General features: G+C 40.7%; 1 protein-coding gene across 4 annotated transcripts in view; it reads right to left on the bottom strand.

Moving 5' to 3' along the window:
* Window positions 1-4361: 4361 nt before the first annotated feature.
* OVCH2 (ovochymase 2) overlaps window positions 4362-12806 on the bottom strand; it is a 29106-nt gene continuing 20661 nt past the window's right edge. For all 4 annotated transcript variants that reach the window (XM_065594903.1, XM_065594906.1, XM_065594904.1 and 1 more), the window contains 8 exons: window positions 11738-11869; window positions 11402-11473; window positions 10575-10761; window positions 9021-9090; window positions 8013-8208; window positions 7443-7594; window positions 6928-7093; window positions 4362-5045 (listed from right to left, as the gene is read on the bottom strand). In XM_065594903.1, the coding sequence (XP_065450975.1) occupies window positions 4996-5045; window positions 6928-7093; window positions 7443-7594; window positions 8013-8208; window positions 9021-9090; window positions 10575-10761; window positions 11402-11473; window positions 11738-11869 (1025 nt within the window). In that variant the 3' untranslated portion in view covers window positions 4362-4995. The remainder of the gene's footprint in view (window positions 5046-6927; window positions 7094-7442; window positions 7595-8012; window positions 8209-9020; window positions 9091-10574; window positions 10762-11401; window positions 11474-11737; window positions 11870-12806) is intronic.

Here is a 12806-nt window from a genome sequence, read left to right as displayed (position 1 = left end):
TGATGCTGTTGCAAAAAAAGCAAACATGATTCTGGGATGTATTAACAGGTGTGTTGTGAGCAAGACACGAGAAGTCATTCTTCCGCTCTACTCTGCTCTGGTTAGGCCTCAGCTGGAGTATTGTGTCCAGTTCTGGGCACCGCATTTTAAAAAAGATGTGGAGAAATTGGAAAGGGTCCAGAGAAGAGCAACAAGAATGATTAAAGGTCTTGAGAACATGACCTATGAAGGAAGGCTGAAAGAATTGGGTTTGTTTAGTTTGGAAAAGAGAAGACTGAGAGGGGACATGATAGCAGTTTTCAGGTATTTAAAAGGGTGTCATAAGGAGGAGGGAGAAAACTTGTTCACCTTAGCCTCTAAGGATAGAACCAGAAGCAATGGGTTTAAACTGCAGCAAGGGAGGTCTAGGTTGGACATTAGGAAAAAGTTCCTAACTGTCAGGGTGGTTAAACACTGGAATAAATTGCCTAGGGAGGTTGTGGAATCTCCATCTCTGGAGATATTTAAGAGTAGGTTAGATAAATGTCTATCAGGGATGGTCTAGACGGTATTTGGTCCTGCCATGCGGGCAGGGGACTGGACTCGATGACCTCTTGAGGTCCCTTCCAGTCCTAGAATCTATGAATCTATGAATCTAGACAGTTTCTTGGTGCATTAACTTTGGTAACACTTGTATATTTTGTCATGCTAGTGAAGTTATTCAAACAAAGTAAAATGCATGCAGTCATCCATTGTTATATAATGACATGAGCAGGATTATAAAAAGAAGGAAAAATGCATAATCCAATACCTCTACACCCCTTATTTTCTTGGTTCCTATCATTTTTACCTTTCTTACCACTGTTTTCTCCACTCATCACTTTCAAAAACAGGAGAATGTTTAGCCTCAAATACCATTAATTCCCCCTATTATTCAGACTGCCAGAGAACAGAGATGTGCTCTGGAAGATGCCCTGGTTTACAATTCAGTAGTTACATTAATAAATCCCTTCAATCAGTGAAACATAGTGGGCAAAGCCCACACACTGTCATAATCAGGACCCATGGAATTCTGTGGCAGCATAAGATTTATTTCCATGGCAGAAGCTGTTAGATTCTGATGCCACAAAGGTTGATTGAGGTGGCATGACTTCTTATTTGCCATGGCAGAATAACAGTTATTTGTTCAGTTGGAAAAACAATTTATACTTATTCAATTTTAAAATAAAGACTAATGAAAGCAAAATAATTTTTTTATAAAGTTTCCTTGTTGTTCAATTTACAGTTTGGAGACTTAACAAAACGGCTCCCGAAACTAAAATAAAAAAACCTCTAAACACATAACACTCAAATTTCTCAGTCAGGAATTAATCCTAAACTTCACTGTACGTTAGTTTCAAACGTGGCCTTCAGCATATTTGACTGTGACTCTAATGATTGCAGAGCTGTGTGACTAGATTATCAGTGGCCTTCTGAACTGTGTAGAAGCACCTCTGTGTACTTGTTCTAGACATTAAGAAATAGTAGTAGTTGTTTTTAATTCTAATTATTTCAATAGGGAGAAAACAAATGCCTATTCCAGATAAAAATGCAACAGAAAGCTTTAATTTACTTCCACACACTGTTACTGAGAGGACTGTTTTCACTTGCATTTCAAGAAACAAAATGATTTCATCTTGATTTTAGATTCTTGGAGCATGATTCTCATTTACACTGTCAGTTTACACCACCACAGCAGTGAAGAAAGACCCCGAACTGGTGTAACTGTCATTTACCAGAGCGGGGTAAAGTGGTCTTAGTGAAAATGAGAATCAGGGCCTGATCTCTGTTATGAAAAATTATATTCAACAGTAAAAACAAAGGTTTGGCAAAGTAACATTCTATATTTGACTCTTTAGCCTCAACAGTTTTCCAACACATCCTTTTCAATCACACCTACAATTCTGTTTCAAGGGTAGCACCCAAGGGCCTAATTCCTTTCTGACAAAGGTGGATGAAATCAAACATCCAATGACATCAACAAAGTTATAACCAGAGCTGTGCAAAAACAACAGAACTGTTTTCAGTACACTTGACCAGCAATAAAAACCGCATACAACAAAAAACAAGCTTACGTCCACTGTTCTTCAGACAGTGAATGGCCAATCTCTTTTCCTCACACTTTCCTTAGGTTCTATAGCCTTAGATTTTGAAGTATTGTCATGTGCTCTGGGAGTTTTTGGTAAGGTCTTGACAGAATATTATCAGTGGAGGGAAGACTCTTGTCAAAGGTGCCTGACACATAGGTTTGGAGAGCAATATTCTCTTTGTTTTGCACAGTTGCCTAAAACTTTCTCAGTTGCACCATAATAAAAGAAAAATAAAATGAGAAGATGGAGTCCCAAACCACCCAAAGGTTCAATTGAGTCAGACTGATAAACTTAGTGACGATCTCTGAAGACAACGGGGATTTTGCCATTCAAATGGCTATAATCACAATTGGGCTCTTTACCTGCATTCTGACTACTTACCTTAGTCATTAAAATAACTCTTCTCTGACTTGATTATTCTTTAAACTAAATATTGTACCATTATATTTATGATCTTTTCTAAACTGACTTTCAGCCATGCACAAAAATGCATGTGCAATTGTGCGGCTAATTTGCATTGACGGTTGCTGAAATTCCATCTGCAAATCAGGTATTTGTGCATGCAAGCAGCCATGTGGGCATTAGGTAAACAGCTCCGGTTTGCATGTGAAAATATCTGATTTGCAAGGACCACCTTGTTACAGTATTTGCATGTGTATCAGTTCTGTGTATAATTCTAGGCTTTTGACTTGGCAGATCTGGCCCTTGAAATGCTTTTAAATTAGTTAAGTAATGCTAAGAATCTCTCTCATTACTTGTTGAGCTGATGTGATCAACTATTCATGTGTTCAAATATTTTGGAATAAAGAAGGGCAAGTGGTTGAAGTTTCAACAGTGAAAATCCTACATCTTACACATCCCTGATGTACCTTGTAATCCACATTCCCAACATGGAGTGGCTGTTATGGGACTCAATTAGTAAAGAATTAAAGTAGGGTAATGTAATTAAATGCAAATCAATCTGGGTTTATGGAAAATAGTTCCTGTCAAAGTAACTCAATTTTTTTTTATGAGATTACAAGTTTGGTTGATAAAGGTAATAGTGTCGATGTAATATACTTCTCTAAGGCGTTTGACTAGGTATCGCATGACATTTTGATTAAAAAGCTGGAATGATATAAAATTAAAATGGCACACATTAAATGGATTAAAATCTGCCTAACTGATAGGACTCAAAATATAATTGCAAATGGGGACTCATCACTGAGCAGGTGTTTTCAATGAGGTCCCACAGGATCGATTCTTTGTCCTATGTTATTTAACATTTTTATCAATGACCTGGACGAAAACATAAAATCATCACTGATAAAATTTGCAGATAATATGAAGATTGGGGGAGTGGTAAATAACAAAGAGGAGAGTTCACTGGTTCAGTGCAATCTGGATCAGTGGGTAAACTAGGTGCAAGTAAACAATATGCATTTTAATACAGCTATCTGTAAAAAGTATGCATCTAGGAAAAAAGAACATAGGCCATACTTACAGGATGTGGGACTCTATCCTGAGAAGCAGTGACTCTGAAAAAGATTTGGGGGTCATGGTGGATAATCAGCTGAACATGAATTCCCAGTGTGACACTGTGGACAAAAGAGCAAATGCGATCCTGGGATACATAAACAGAGGAATCTCATGCACAAATAGAGAGGTTATTTTACCTTTATATTTGGCACTTGTGTGACCGCTGCTGAAATAGTGTCCAGTTCTGTGCCAATTCAAGAAGGACGTTGATAAATTGGAGAGGGTTTAGAGAAGAGCCATAAGAATAATTAAAAGATTAGAAAATATGCTTTATAGTGATGAGCTAAATAGATTGATAAACTAAAAGCTCAAAGAGAAGGTTAAGGGGTGACTTGATTACAGGCTACAAGTATCTACAGAGGAATAAATATTTAATAACGGGCTCTTCGGTCTAGAAGAGAAAGGTATAATGTGATCGAGTGGCTGGAAGTTGATGTTTGACACATTCAGACTGGAAATAATGCATAATTTTTTAATGGTGAGAGTAAGTAGCCAGTGGAACAATTTACCAATGACATCAATGGATTCTCCTTCACTGACAATTTTAAAATCACGATTGGATGTTTTTTCTAAAAGATATGATCTAAGAGTTATTTTGGGGAAGTTCCATGGCCTGTGTTGTACAGGAGGTCAGACAAGATGATCACAATGGTCCCTTCTGGCCTTGGAATCTATGAGCCATAATGGAGTCCTAACCCCCCAAGCAGTTAGACTCTACAAAAGTTCATGCAGCCATTTTCAGTGCATAACTATTTTTATTATACGGTCAGATATTACATATAAAAATATTGAGCCAAATCCTACAGTCCTTTCTCAGTCCTTCCAGTCAACACATCCATTTCTGACTGAGTCACTACTAAAGAGGGCAGCCTAACAGACACTAATAGATGAATATGACTGATTTCAAGCCCTCAATCCACAATTCATAAAGTGTAGTTTCAAAGCCAGACACAATGGACCTGATTCTCCTTTCACTTAAACTGATGAGAGTCATCGCAATCAGTGGAGTTAAACTGGTGTAAACGAGTTAAAGGCAAATCAGACCCAGTAAAATGTACCAAAAAACAAAACAAAACAAAACTCTGCTAAATTTACAGGATGTTGATATTATTAAAAAGATGCAAGGGATTAAAATGAATATGTGCCCATGAAACGCATCCCTTATCTTACAGATCCACTGAGTTTTCTAAATACAAAATGAGGAGCTTAATGTCCAAAAGCCACATTCAAAACAATTTTAATCTTTACTTGGAAAACTGTAAGCCACCCAGAAGCCACAGAAGTAAGGTCGCTAGAGGTCATGGCGAATTTCATTGTGAAGGCAGAACTGCTGGTGCAGATGATGCGAGGTACCAGATCTTCACTGAATTTAGATGTTGTCTTGAAAGTTTGAGTAGTTTGGAAATCCTTGTGCCTTGCCTACATATGGAAGCAATGCATTCATATTAGTGAACAGAACAGAGAGCAAAGCTGTTGCATCAGCTCTATATTGATTATATTTTATGTAAACAAGCCCTCAGCAAGAATTTCTGTCGTTAAGTATGTTAGCAAGACTGGCAATTAATGTTAAATTATCTTAACTAGCAGAAATGTTGCAAAGTTTAAAAATTGCTGCTAAAGGGGCAGAGAAGTAGATTATTCTGCATTCTATCCTTGCTGTAGTGGCTATCACTACAAGTTTAGACACCTGCAGCCAGATCCTCAGCTGGTACAAATCATCACTCCTAGGCTGAAGTCAACAAACCTGCTCCAATTTATACCAGCTGACGATCTGGCCCATAAAGGCGGCCACAGTATGTTTTAAAGAGATATCGTCCCACTCAATTCATGTTACTGAATAAAAAGCAAAACCACCAGTATTGTAACAATTTTGTCTTCCATACCTGAAAAACAGATTTCAAATTGAAAAAGCTGGAGCCTGATTCTACTCCCATTGAAGTTGATGGTAAAATTCTCATTGACCTCTGCGAGACCTCCTGAAAACTAGACTTTTTATTTTAGTCAATACAGGTTCTTACATGACCCTCATCACTGTCATATTTGAGCACCTTCCAAAAGTTCACTGAGTGACGTGACTCACAAGCATCACGTTCATTTCATTCCCGCCTCTCCTATCTTCCTTCTAATACCTGCAGATTTCTGAAATTATGTTAACCTGTAATGTGTGACTGCTCCAAAAATACACATTTATAACAATGGGTAACTCAACTGAAATTAGATTCAGACGATCATCCATGAGTTTGGAATTTTGCTTTTACTGTTTGGAAACGTGTTCAGACAGATTAACACACTATAGGTCAAATTCTGACAACAGTTAAACTGCTGGAACCCTACCAACAGAGGAGAAATCTGCTTTCCTTGCCAGACTTACATGCCAAGTTTGTATTTGTTATTTGGGGGTGCACTACAACAAGGCCTGTTAAAACTGGTTCTTTTGAGCTGTATAGCATGAAATTGAGTAGATCTGGAAAAATGACAACTGGAAAAACTTTTACAAGATTCCCTAGTGAAAACTTCCAAGGGTTCTCAACTAACCAGTCAAGACTACACATTTATACACTGGAATAAATGGAGATGCCACTGAAAATGTTTTGTCATCTAGTGTCATTACATTTCGAAAAATTGGAAAAGCAAAGCAGATTAAGGAAACACACTACTTGACGAAATAGAATCAAAGGTAGGAATAATAATATATGAGAGGGGTAGCCAAACTTACTGATCCTCCAAGCTGCATACGATAATCTTCAGGAGTTCGAGAGCTGGGCTCAGGGCGCGCCTGTCGGGGCTTCAGCCCTGCACGGTGTGCTTGCCTGGACTAAACCGGGAGGGTCTTGGACATCAGAGCTTCAGCAGGAGTGGGGCTGAAGCCCCGAGCTCTGGCAGGCATGGCCCACAGGGCAGAGGCCCAGAGAGCCTCCCTCCCACTGAGCAGATGCTCAGAGCTCTCTCTCCCCCATCCTCAAGTCTGGTAGGTGGAGAATGGGGGTTGGGGTATGGAGGGCTCCGTGAGCCGCACTTTAACTGTAAAAGAGCCACATGTTGCTCATGAGCTGTGGTTTGGCCACCCCGATATATGATGAAGAGTCAAGGCTGAGATTTTCAAAAGTGACTACTGATTTTGGGTGCCTTCATTCCCTGGTGCCCAACTTGAGACACATTAAAGGGCCCTGCCATTCAGAAAGTGCTAAGGACCTGCCCTCTGAAAAGGACTAGGCCCTTTTAATGTGCCTCAGGCTGGGCACCCAAAGCAAACTCAGTGGCCTGCCCCGCCCCTCTCCCCCCCGCCCCCTGCAACACATACCAGTATTGTTAATATAGTGATTGATCCAGTCAATGAAAACAGCAACGTTTGTATATACTCCTGGGTAGTTTTTTCTTCCACAACCGAAGCCCCAGCTTATTAGTCCACTCAGAGTGTAAAATCCTGAATCTTCTGAAGGACAAACTAACGGTCCACCTGAGTCACCCTACGTGGTAAGAGAAAATAGTTTATGTTACAAATTAACATTGCCTTTTCAATGTGCTGCCATGACAAACCTTGACTCATATGTTTGATTCATACTTAACTCATTTCTTTTCATCCTTTTTTATCAAAGGCTCAAGATGTGCTATTTTTGGGGTGTTTGGGTGGGTATGTAATATGAATAGCTGATGGCACTGTTGGAATGACAAATTGTTTCACAATGTACCATATAAGTAATTTTTGTCCACAGTGAAACAGTCCCTTCCACTCACATCTCAGCACTCCCTATTTCAGAATCAAAGATCTTTTCAGTTCCCTGATAAGTACAATAGTGGTACTTTGTGTTAACTTACTGTGCACGAGTCCTTTCCCTCCTCCAGAGGGAATCCAGCACAGAGCATCCGCTGAGTCACCTTGCCAGGATAATTTACATAGTAGTTCTGACATGTCTCAGAGACTAGGATTGGGACTTCCAGCTGCTGAAGTTTATTGGATTTTTCTCTGTCTTGAAATGAAAAATATCTTAAAATCAGCAAAAACACAGACCCGTGATGAACACGGATCTATACCTACCTCCTGCCATAGACATGAGAGCTGAAAAATACCCCTGGGATCACCACACCCTTCCTCCTGACAACGCAGGATTGCTCTCTACTGGACATTTTCTCATGCTTTGTCCTATCTTTAAAAGTTTCAGGTGACGATGTTTCCAGTACTCCCCTTCTGCAGACTGTACCACATTTTAATATATCTGATTCTTACCATGCCCCATGCACACCTAACCATCTATGTAATCAAGAACAGATCCCAATTAACACATTACTTTTCTAGGAGCCAAATAAAGATATGATTCGCTTTCTCATGTGTTTGTTAAAATATATCTGCAGTATGCACAGCCCCATGAAGTGAAAAGACTTGCATACCTTCATTATGAGTACCCCACCCTGTGGTGGTACACACCCTAGAAGGCTGAACCACCTCATCCTTCTCAGGCAGGCACACTGGACGCACGTAGTGATTAAACTCCAGGGGCTCGGTCAATTGCAATAATGCAATATCGGAATCCATAGTGATCTCGTTAAAATCTTGATGAATAATGTACTGCTTCACTGATCTTCTCTAGAAAAGGGAAGACACAGCAATTCATTGAAGTTTCCAGCCGATGGGAGCTGCGGAGCTGGCGCTTGTGGCAGGAGCAGCGCACGGAGCCCCCCTGGTCACCGCTCTCCCCGGGTAGAGAGCCTGTCAGCCCCGCTGCCCGACCCCCTCTCCCAGCACCAATAGGGGTCCCAGACCACCACCGCCCAGCATCCCAGCCTGCCCCCCTGAGCAGCCACAGTCCCCTGGCCCAACTTTTAGTTAGGGGGTATATAGTAAAAGTCATGGACAGGTCACGGACCCTAAATTTTTGTTTGCTGCCCATGACCTGTCCATGACTTTTACTAAAAATACCTGTGACTAAAATGTAGCCTTATTACTGATTAACTGCTTGAAAGCAGCTGTCTTGTCATGATAGTTAAGGGACACACATGTAGGACATTCAGGAACTAAAGTCAGCCGAATGGGATGCGGAAGGGCTGCACATAGACTGAACTGCCACTGTTCTGTGACAACGGACAGCATCCGTAATGGCAACGATCACCAGGTCTTACAGAATGTAGAGCTAAGATACTGGAGCAGTTGTGGCTGAGCCATTCGTCCACCATGCGCTTCCCCCTTTGCACCTTGCACACTTGTGAGTTGGGAGCAGTGCTCAGAGTTTGGGGCTCACTACTGCTCACTTCCAAGTTCTGTGCTGGCACCTAAACTTCCTCATGCGCATGTGTAGCCTCCATTTATATTTGCACAGCAGCTCAACAATCTGCTGCATCCTCCATGCTACCAGTTAGTGAGAAATATTTAATGTACAAACCAGGTTTAATTCATAATACCTGACTGTGCTCTTGCTCTGTAATATCATGGAGTCCAGCAACCACCATCCATAAATCTCTGTACTGTTCCCTAAAAAAGAAGAAGAAAGCAGGAACATTCTCAGGGCTGTTCTCACCATGAAGTTTATCTAACAATCTCTGGCATGATTAATCCTTAAGAATCTAAGATTTAAGTTCAGTGGCCCAATCCTAGCCCATAAATCAATGGGAATAACTTCAATAGCAGTACGACCAAGTCCTGTAACTTGGCAGTGTGATTAGGCGCCGCAAAAGAATAATTTGGGCCGGGAGGAAAGAGCTCGCGGGGTCTGATTCTTATGCAAAGCATCTAGAGAAACAGTAGGACATAGACATGCTAGGGACAAAAACAACACTTAACACCATTTTTTAGTTTCACGTCAGTTTTTCATTAAAAAAATTAAAAATGATTAACAGAATCACAGATCAAAAAACACAACAGAAAAACTCTGTCATACCCTTTACAGTTGTTTCTCTTTTTGTTGAGACAACAAAAACACTGAAGGATTGACTAAATCAATTAATGCAGAACCACTAGAGGCCATATAAAGACTCTGATGGGATGAGGTCATGCAAAGTAGAATTTTCCTCTGACCACAGTTCTCATAGGGTTGTTTTCTTTTCTTTTCTTTTTTTTTTTAAATACAGCAAATCAGGACACGTGGGGTAAAATTTCCAAAGCCATCTAAGTCCCATTTTCAGAAGTGACTTAGGCAGTTCAGAGCTTAAGTTCCATTACAAAAATCAGTGGGGTTTAGGATCCTAAATGCCTGAGTTGCTTCTGAAAATGGGACTTAAGACTTCTGAAAATTTGACTTCTGATCTTTAAAGACAATCTCAAAATTATTTGAAAATGGACCAGAATTTCTAGGGTCAACCCTGGGAGAAGAAGCTCTTGCAGAAAGAGAGCCCCCGCTGTGGAAAGAAAATCTGATGGTAAGAACAGGAGGATCTTTATATGTGCTTTTCATTAAATTAGAAAATGAAAACAGTCGTATAATATTCATTACAAATGATCTAGAAAATACTCGATAGTTACAGTACTTTTTGGAAAATATATTTTTAGAGGGAGCTGCAGCTGCCAAGGTCCATGATTAACTCCTTCCATAAAAGTGTCCTCCCCAACACCGGTAACAAGGAGTAGGATCTGTGGGTTTATGAGCTTCTTAATAATGACAAGCCTATCACAACCCTCTGGGCAGATAGACCAGGCCTCCTGTTGATCTCCCAGGGTCTAAACAGATTCTCAGGGATCTTCTGGATTTGTGGATGGGCCCTGGCAGTTCATGCTATGGAGGGGCACAGGACAATCAGGGAGGAATTCCCCAGGGCTGGCAGATAGATTTGGGGACTATAAATCTTGTCAGTATCCCCCTTTAGTGTCAAATTAATTGTTTGAGAAGATATTAGCTGCCCATGCTTTACACCAATCTAATAGAACAAAATCCAAACACATACATCACATTGTACATGACATCTTGTGATAAAGAACTCCCCCCAGAAATCTTATAGTATCTTCTTCCCCTGTGTACCTACTTATAATTAAAGCAGTGAGCAGCTGTGACAACCCACTCTTTGGTAAGAGCTGCTCCTCCACAGATGTGCTCAGCTGAAATCTGTATGCTGACCTGCCAAGGCCATGAGTAGGGGACAGCTTCCTCACCACCCATTATCCTACTGAAGAGAAACCTGGGCTGATTTGAAGGCACTCCACAGATGTCATCTGTTATATGGAACAGAAAGGGTTTATATACTCAAGGAGAGTTCAGTTTTCAGTTGGGGAAAGAGTTTACATTTGCTTGACTGCATTTACTGTGAGGGTAGCCAACCTCAACAACCTTTTTCCTAACCCTAAACCTCCCCCACTGCAATGCATCAAAATGTGTAGGGACACCATTGCCAAGAGAAGATGCTCGTTACAGAAACAGAGCCTATTCATAAGAGTAAGATCATCTACAGTACAATGAATTAGCCTTAGGTCTGTAGTAAACTGAGGACTCATCCCAGTCTATAAACCTTTAGGGGTGAAAAGACAATTTCTAAAAGTACAGGCATGTTTCTCCAGTGCCTGGTGTTATCATTTACACTAGTACAAAGTGGGTTTTTTCAAAATGTTACCAAATCAAAATAGTGGCATTTTAAACCCACATTTTACTGGTGTAAGTGAGTGCACAAGGTGCAGGCACCAGAGAATCGGGCTCTACTACTCTAAAGCCAACTCTATTTCTTTACACCTGCATTTCTTTAGTTCTTCTTAACTGGAGCATCTTAACAAGGTACAATCATAAGCCATTCTTCTCCCCTCCTCCCGCCCAGATTGTACCACATTCCCACTGAAGAAGGCGTAGCACAGGCGGACTTACCTGGAATTTCTGTGGTGGTATTTAGACCCTCAGGAAGTGCTGCTTCATTGTTCAAATCTGATATATTTAAATCTAGCAAGTGAAAATAGCATATTAGTGTATCTCAAATGAAGTTACTCCTGGTTTTGTCACAGAGACACACTAGTAACTTCTTGTGATTTTAGAAACCTAACTACAGAGGGACAACATCTGATGACGGAAATCTTCAGTTACATTTTACCGGGAGACTTACCCAGAGCAAAACCAGATGAAATACCAAGATTCACTGCAGAGCCCCCATGCTGCCCCCAAGGCAAAGCAGGCTGTCACATATACACTATGCTTCAATTCTTTTACCTGCTACATGAATGAAGGAGAATGTGGCTCGGAATCCCCCAAAGGTCTCGGTTTCATCTGAATGAAAGATGATCAGCATCATGCTAGAGGTGCTCAAAACAGGCGCTGGGACAGCAAACCCACAAGACCTAGCTAAAGACAGACCCAAGATTTACAAATGATTAAATTTAACTATTTTATCATATATTTTACTGGCAACAGAAGAAAAAGGGAAGGAGGAAAGAAGCAGCACACTTTTTCCAAAACACAGATATGATTGGAAAGAAATCTAGTTTTGTACAAGTTAGAATGATCTCTCATGGAACTCAGGAACAATATTTCGATCCAAATTCCAAACTTCCCAAAAATCCAAGGAGTTTGGATCCAGGACTTTGGTTCATAAATATAGAAGCCATTTGCAAAATTCAATTTTGGGTTTAGGTTTTCAGATCCCTCCCAGGTCTCAGGGTAATTAGATCTTGGTCCACGTCTAACCTCAGCTATCAAGATGAGGATTTGTGGAGCATTTGTTCATAGATTTATATCTGCCAGCTCTGTTGTGGGTATTTTGTGTCCTTTTCATCATGTTTCACAACTGTGGGAGGAATACACTGGGGATTTGGCTTTCCTTGCATCCAAGCATCCCACTGTCATTAACTGACCAAGTTATTACAAAAAATTAATACAATTTAGTTTACAAATGGTACCACACCGTTAGACATTCAATGTCCCTTTTCCCTCACACCTTCTCATCTCAAAAAAACTACTGTTACCTTCCAAAGACACAAAGCTGCCCCCAATAGTACAACAACATTCTCCAGCTGCTTTCAGATTCCCCCAAACAAAGCCAATTCTGGTCAGTAAAGAGCAATCAAAGCCTACATGTGAATTCAGCCTTGTTATGCTGCCGCAAAAGGGCTGAAAGTAACCATAGGACTTCCTTGGGAAATAGCCCCAGTGCAGGAATCCCATGCATGAGACGGGCTGGAGTGGCAAGGCATTGGCCATGGCAGTCCTGTACTCCTGCACAAGCCTATGGGAGCCATTGCAGGAGGTGCAAGTTAAGGTAATCCTGAGGGCTTCCTTAGAC

The sequence above is a fragment of the Chrysemys picta genome, chromosome 4 (assembly GCF_011386835.1).
Source record: "Chrysemys picta bellii isolate R12L10 chromosome 4, ASM1138683v2, whole genome shotgun sequence".
NCBI lineage: Eukaryota > Metazoa > Chordata > Testudines > Emydidae > Chrysemys > Chrysemys picta.
This window is presented reverse-complemented; position numbering and strand designations above follow the sequence as displayed.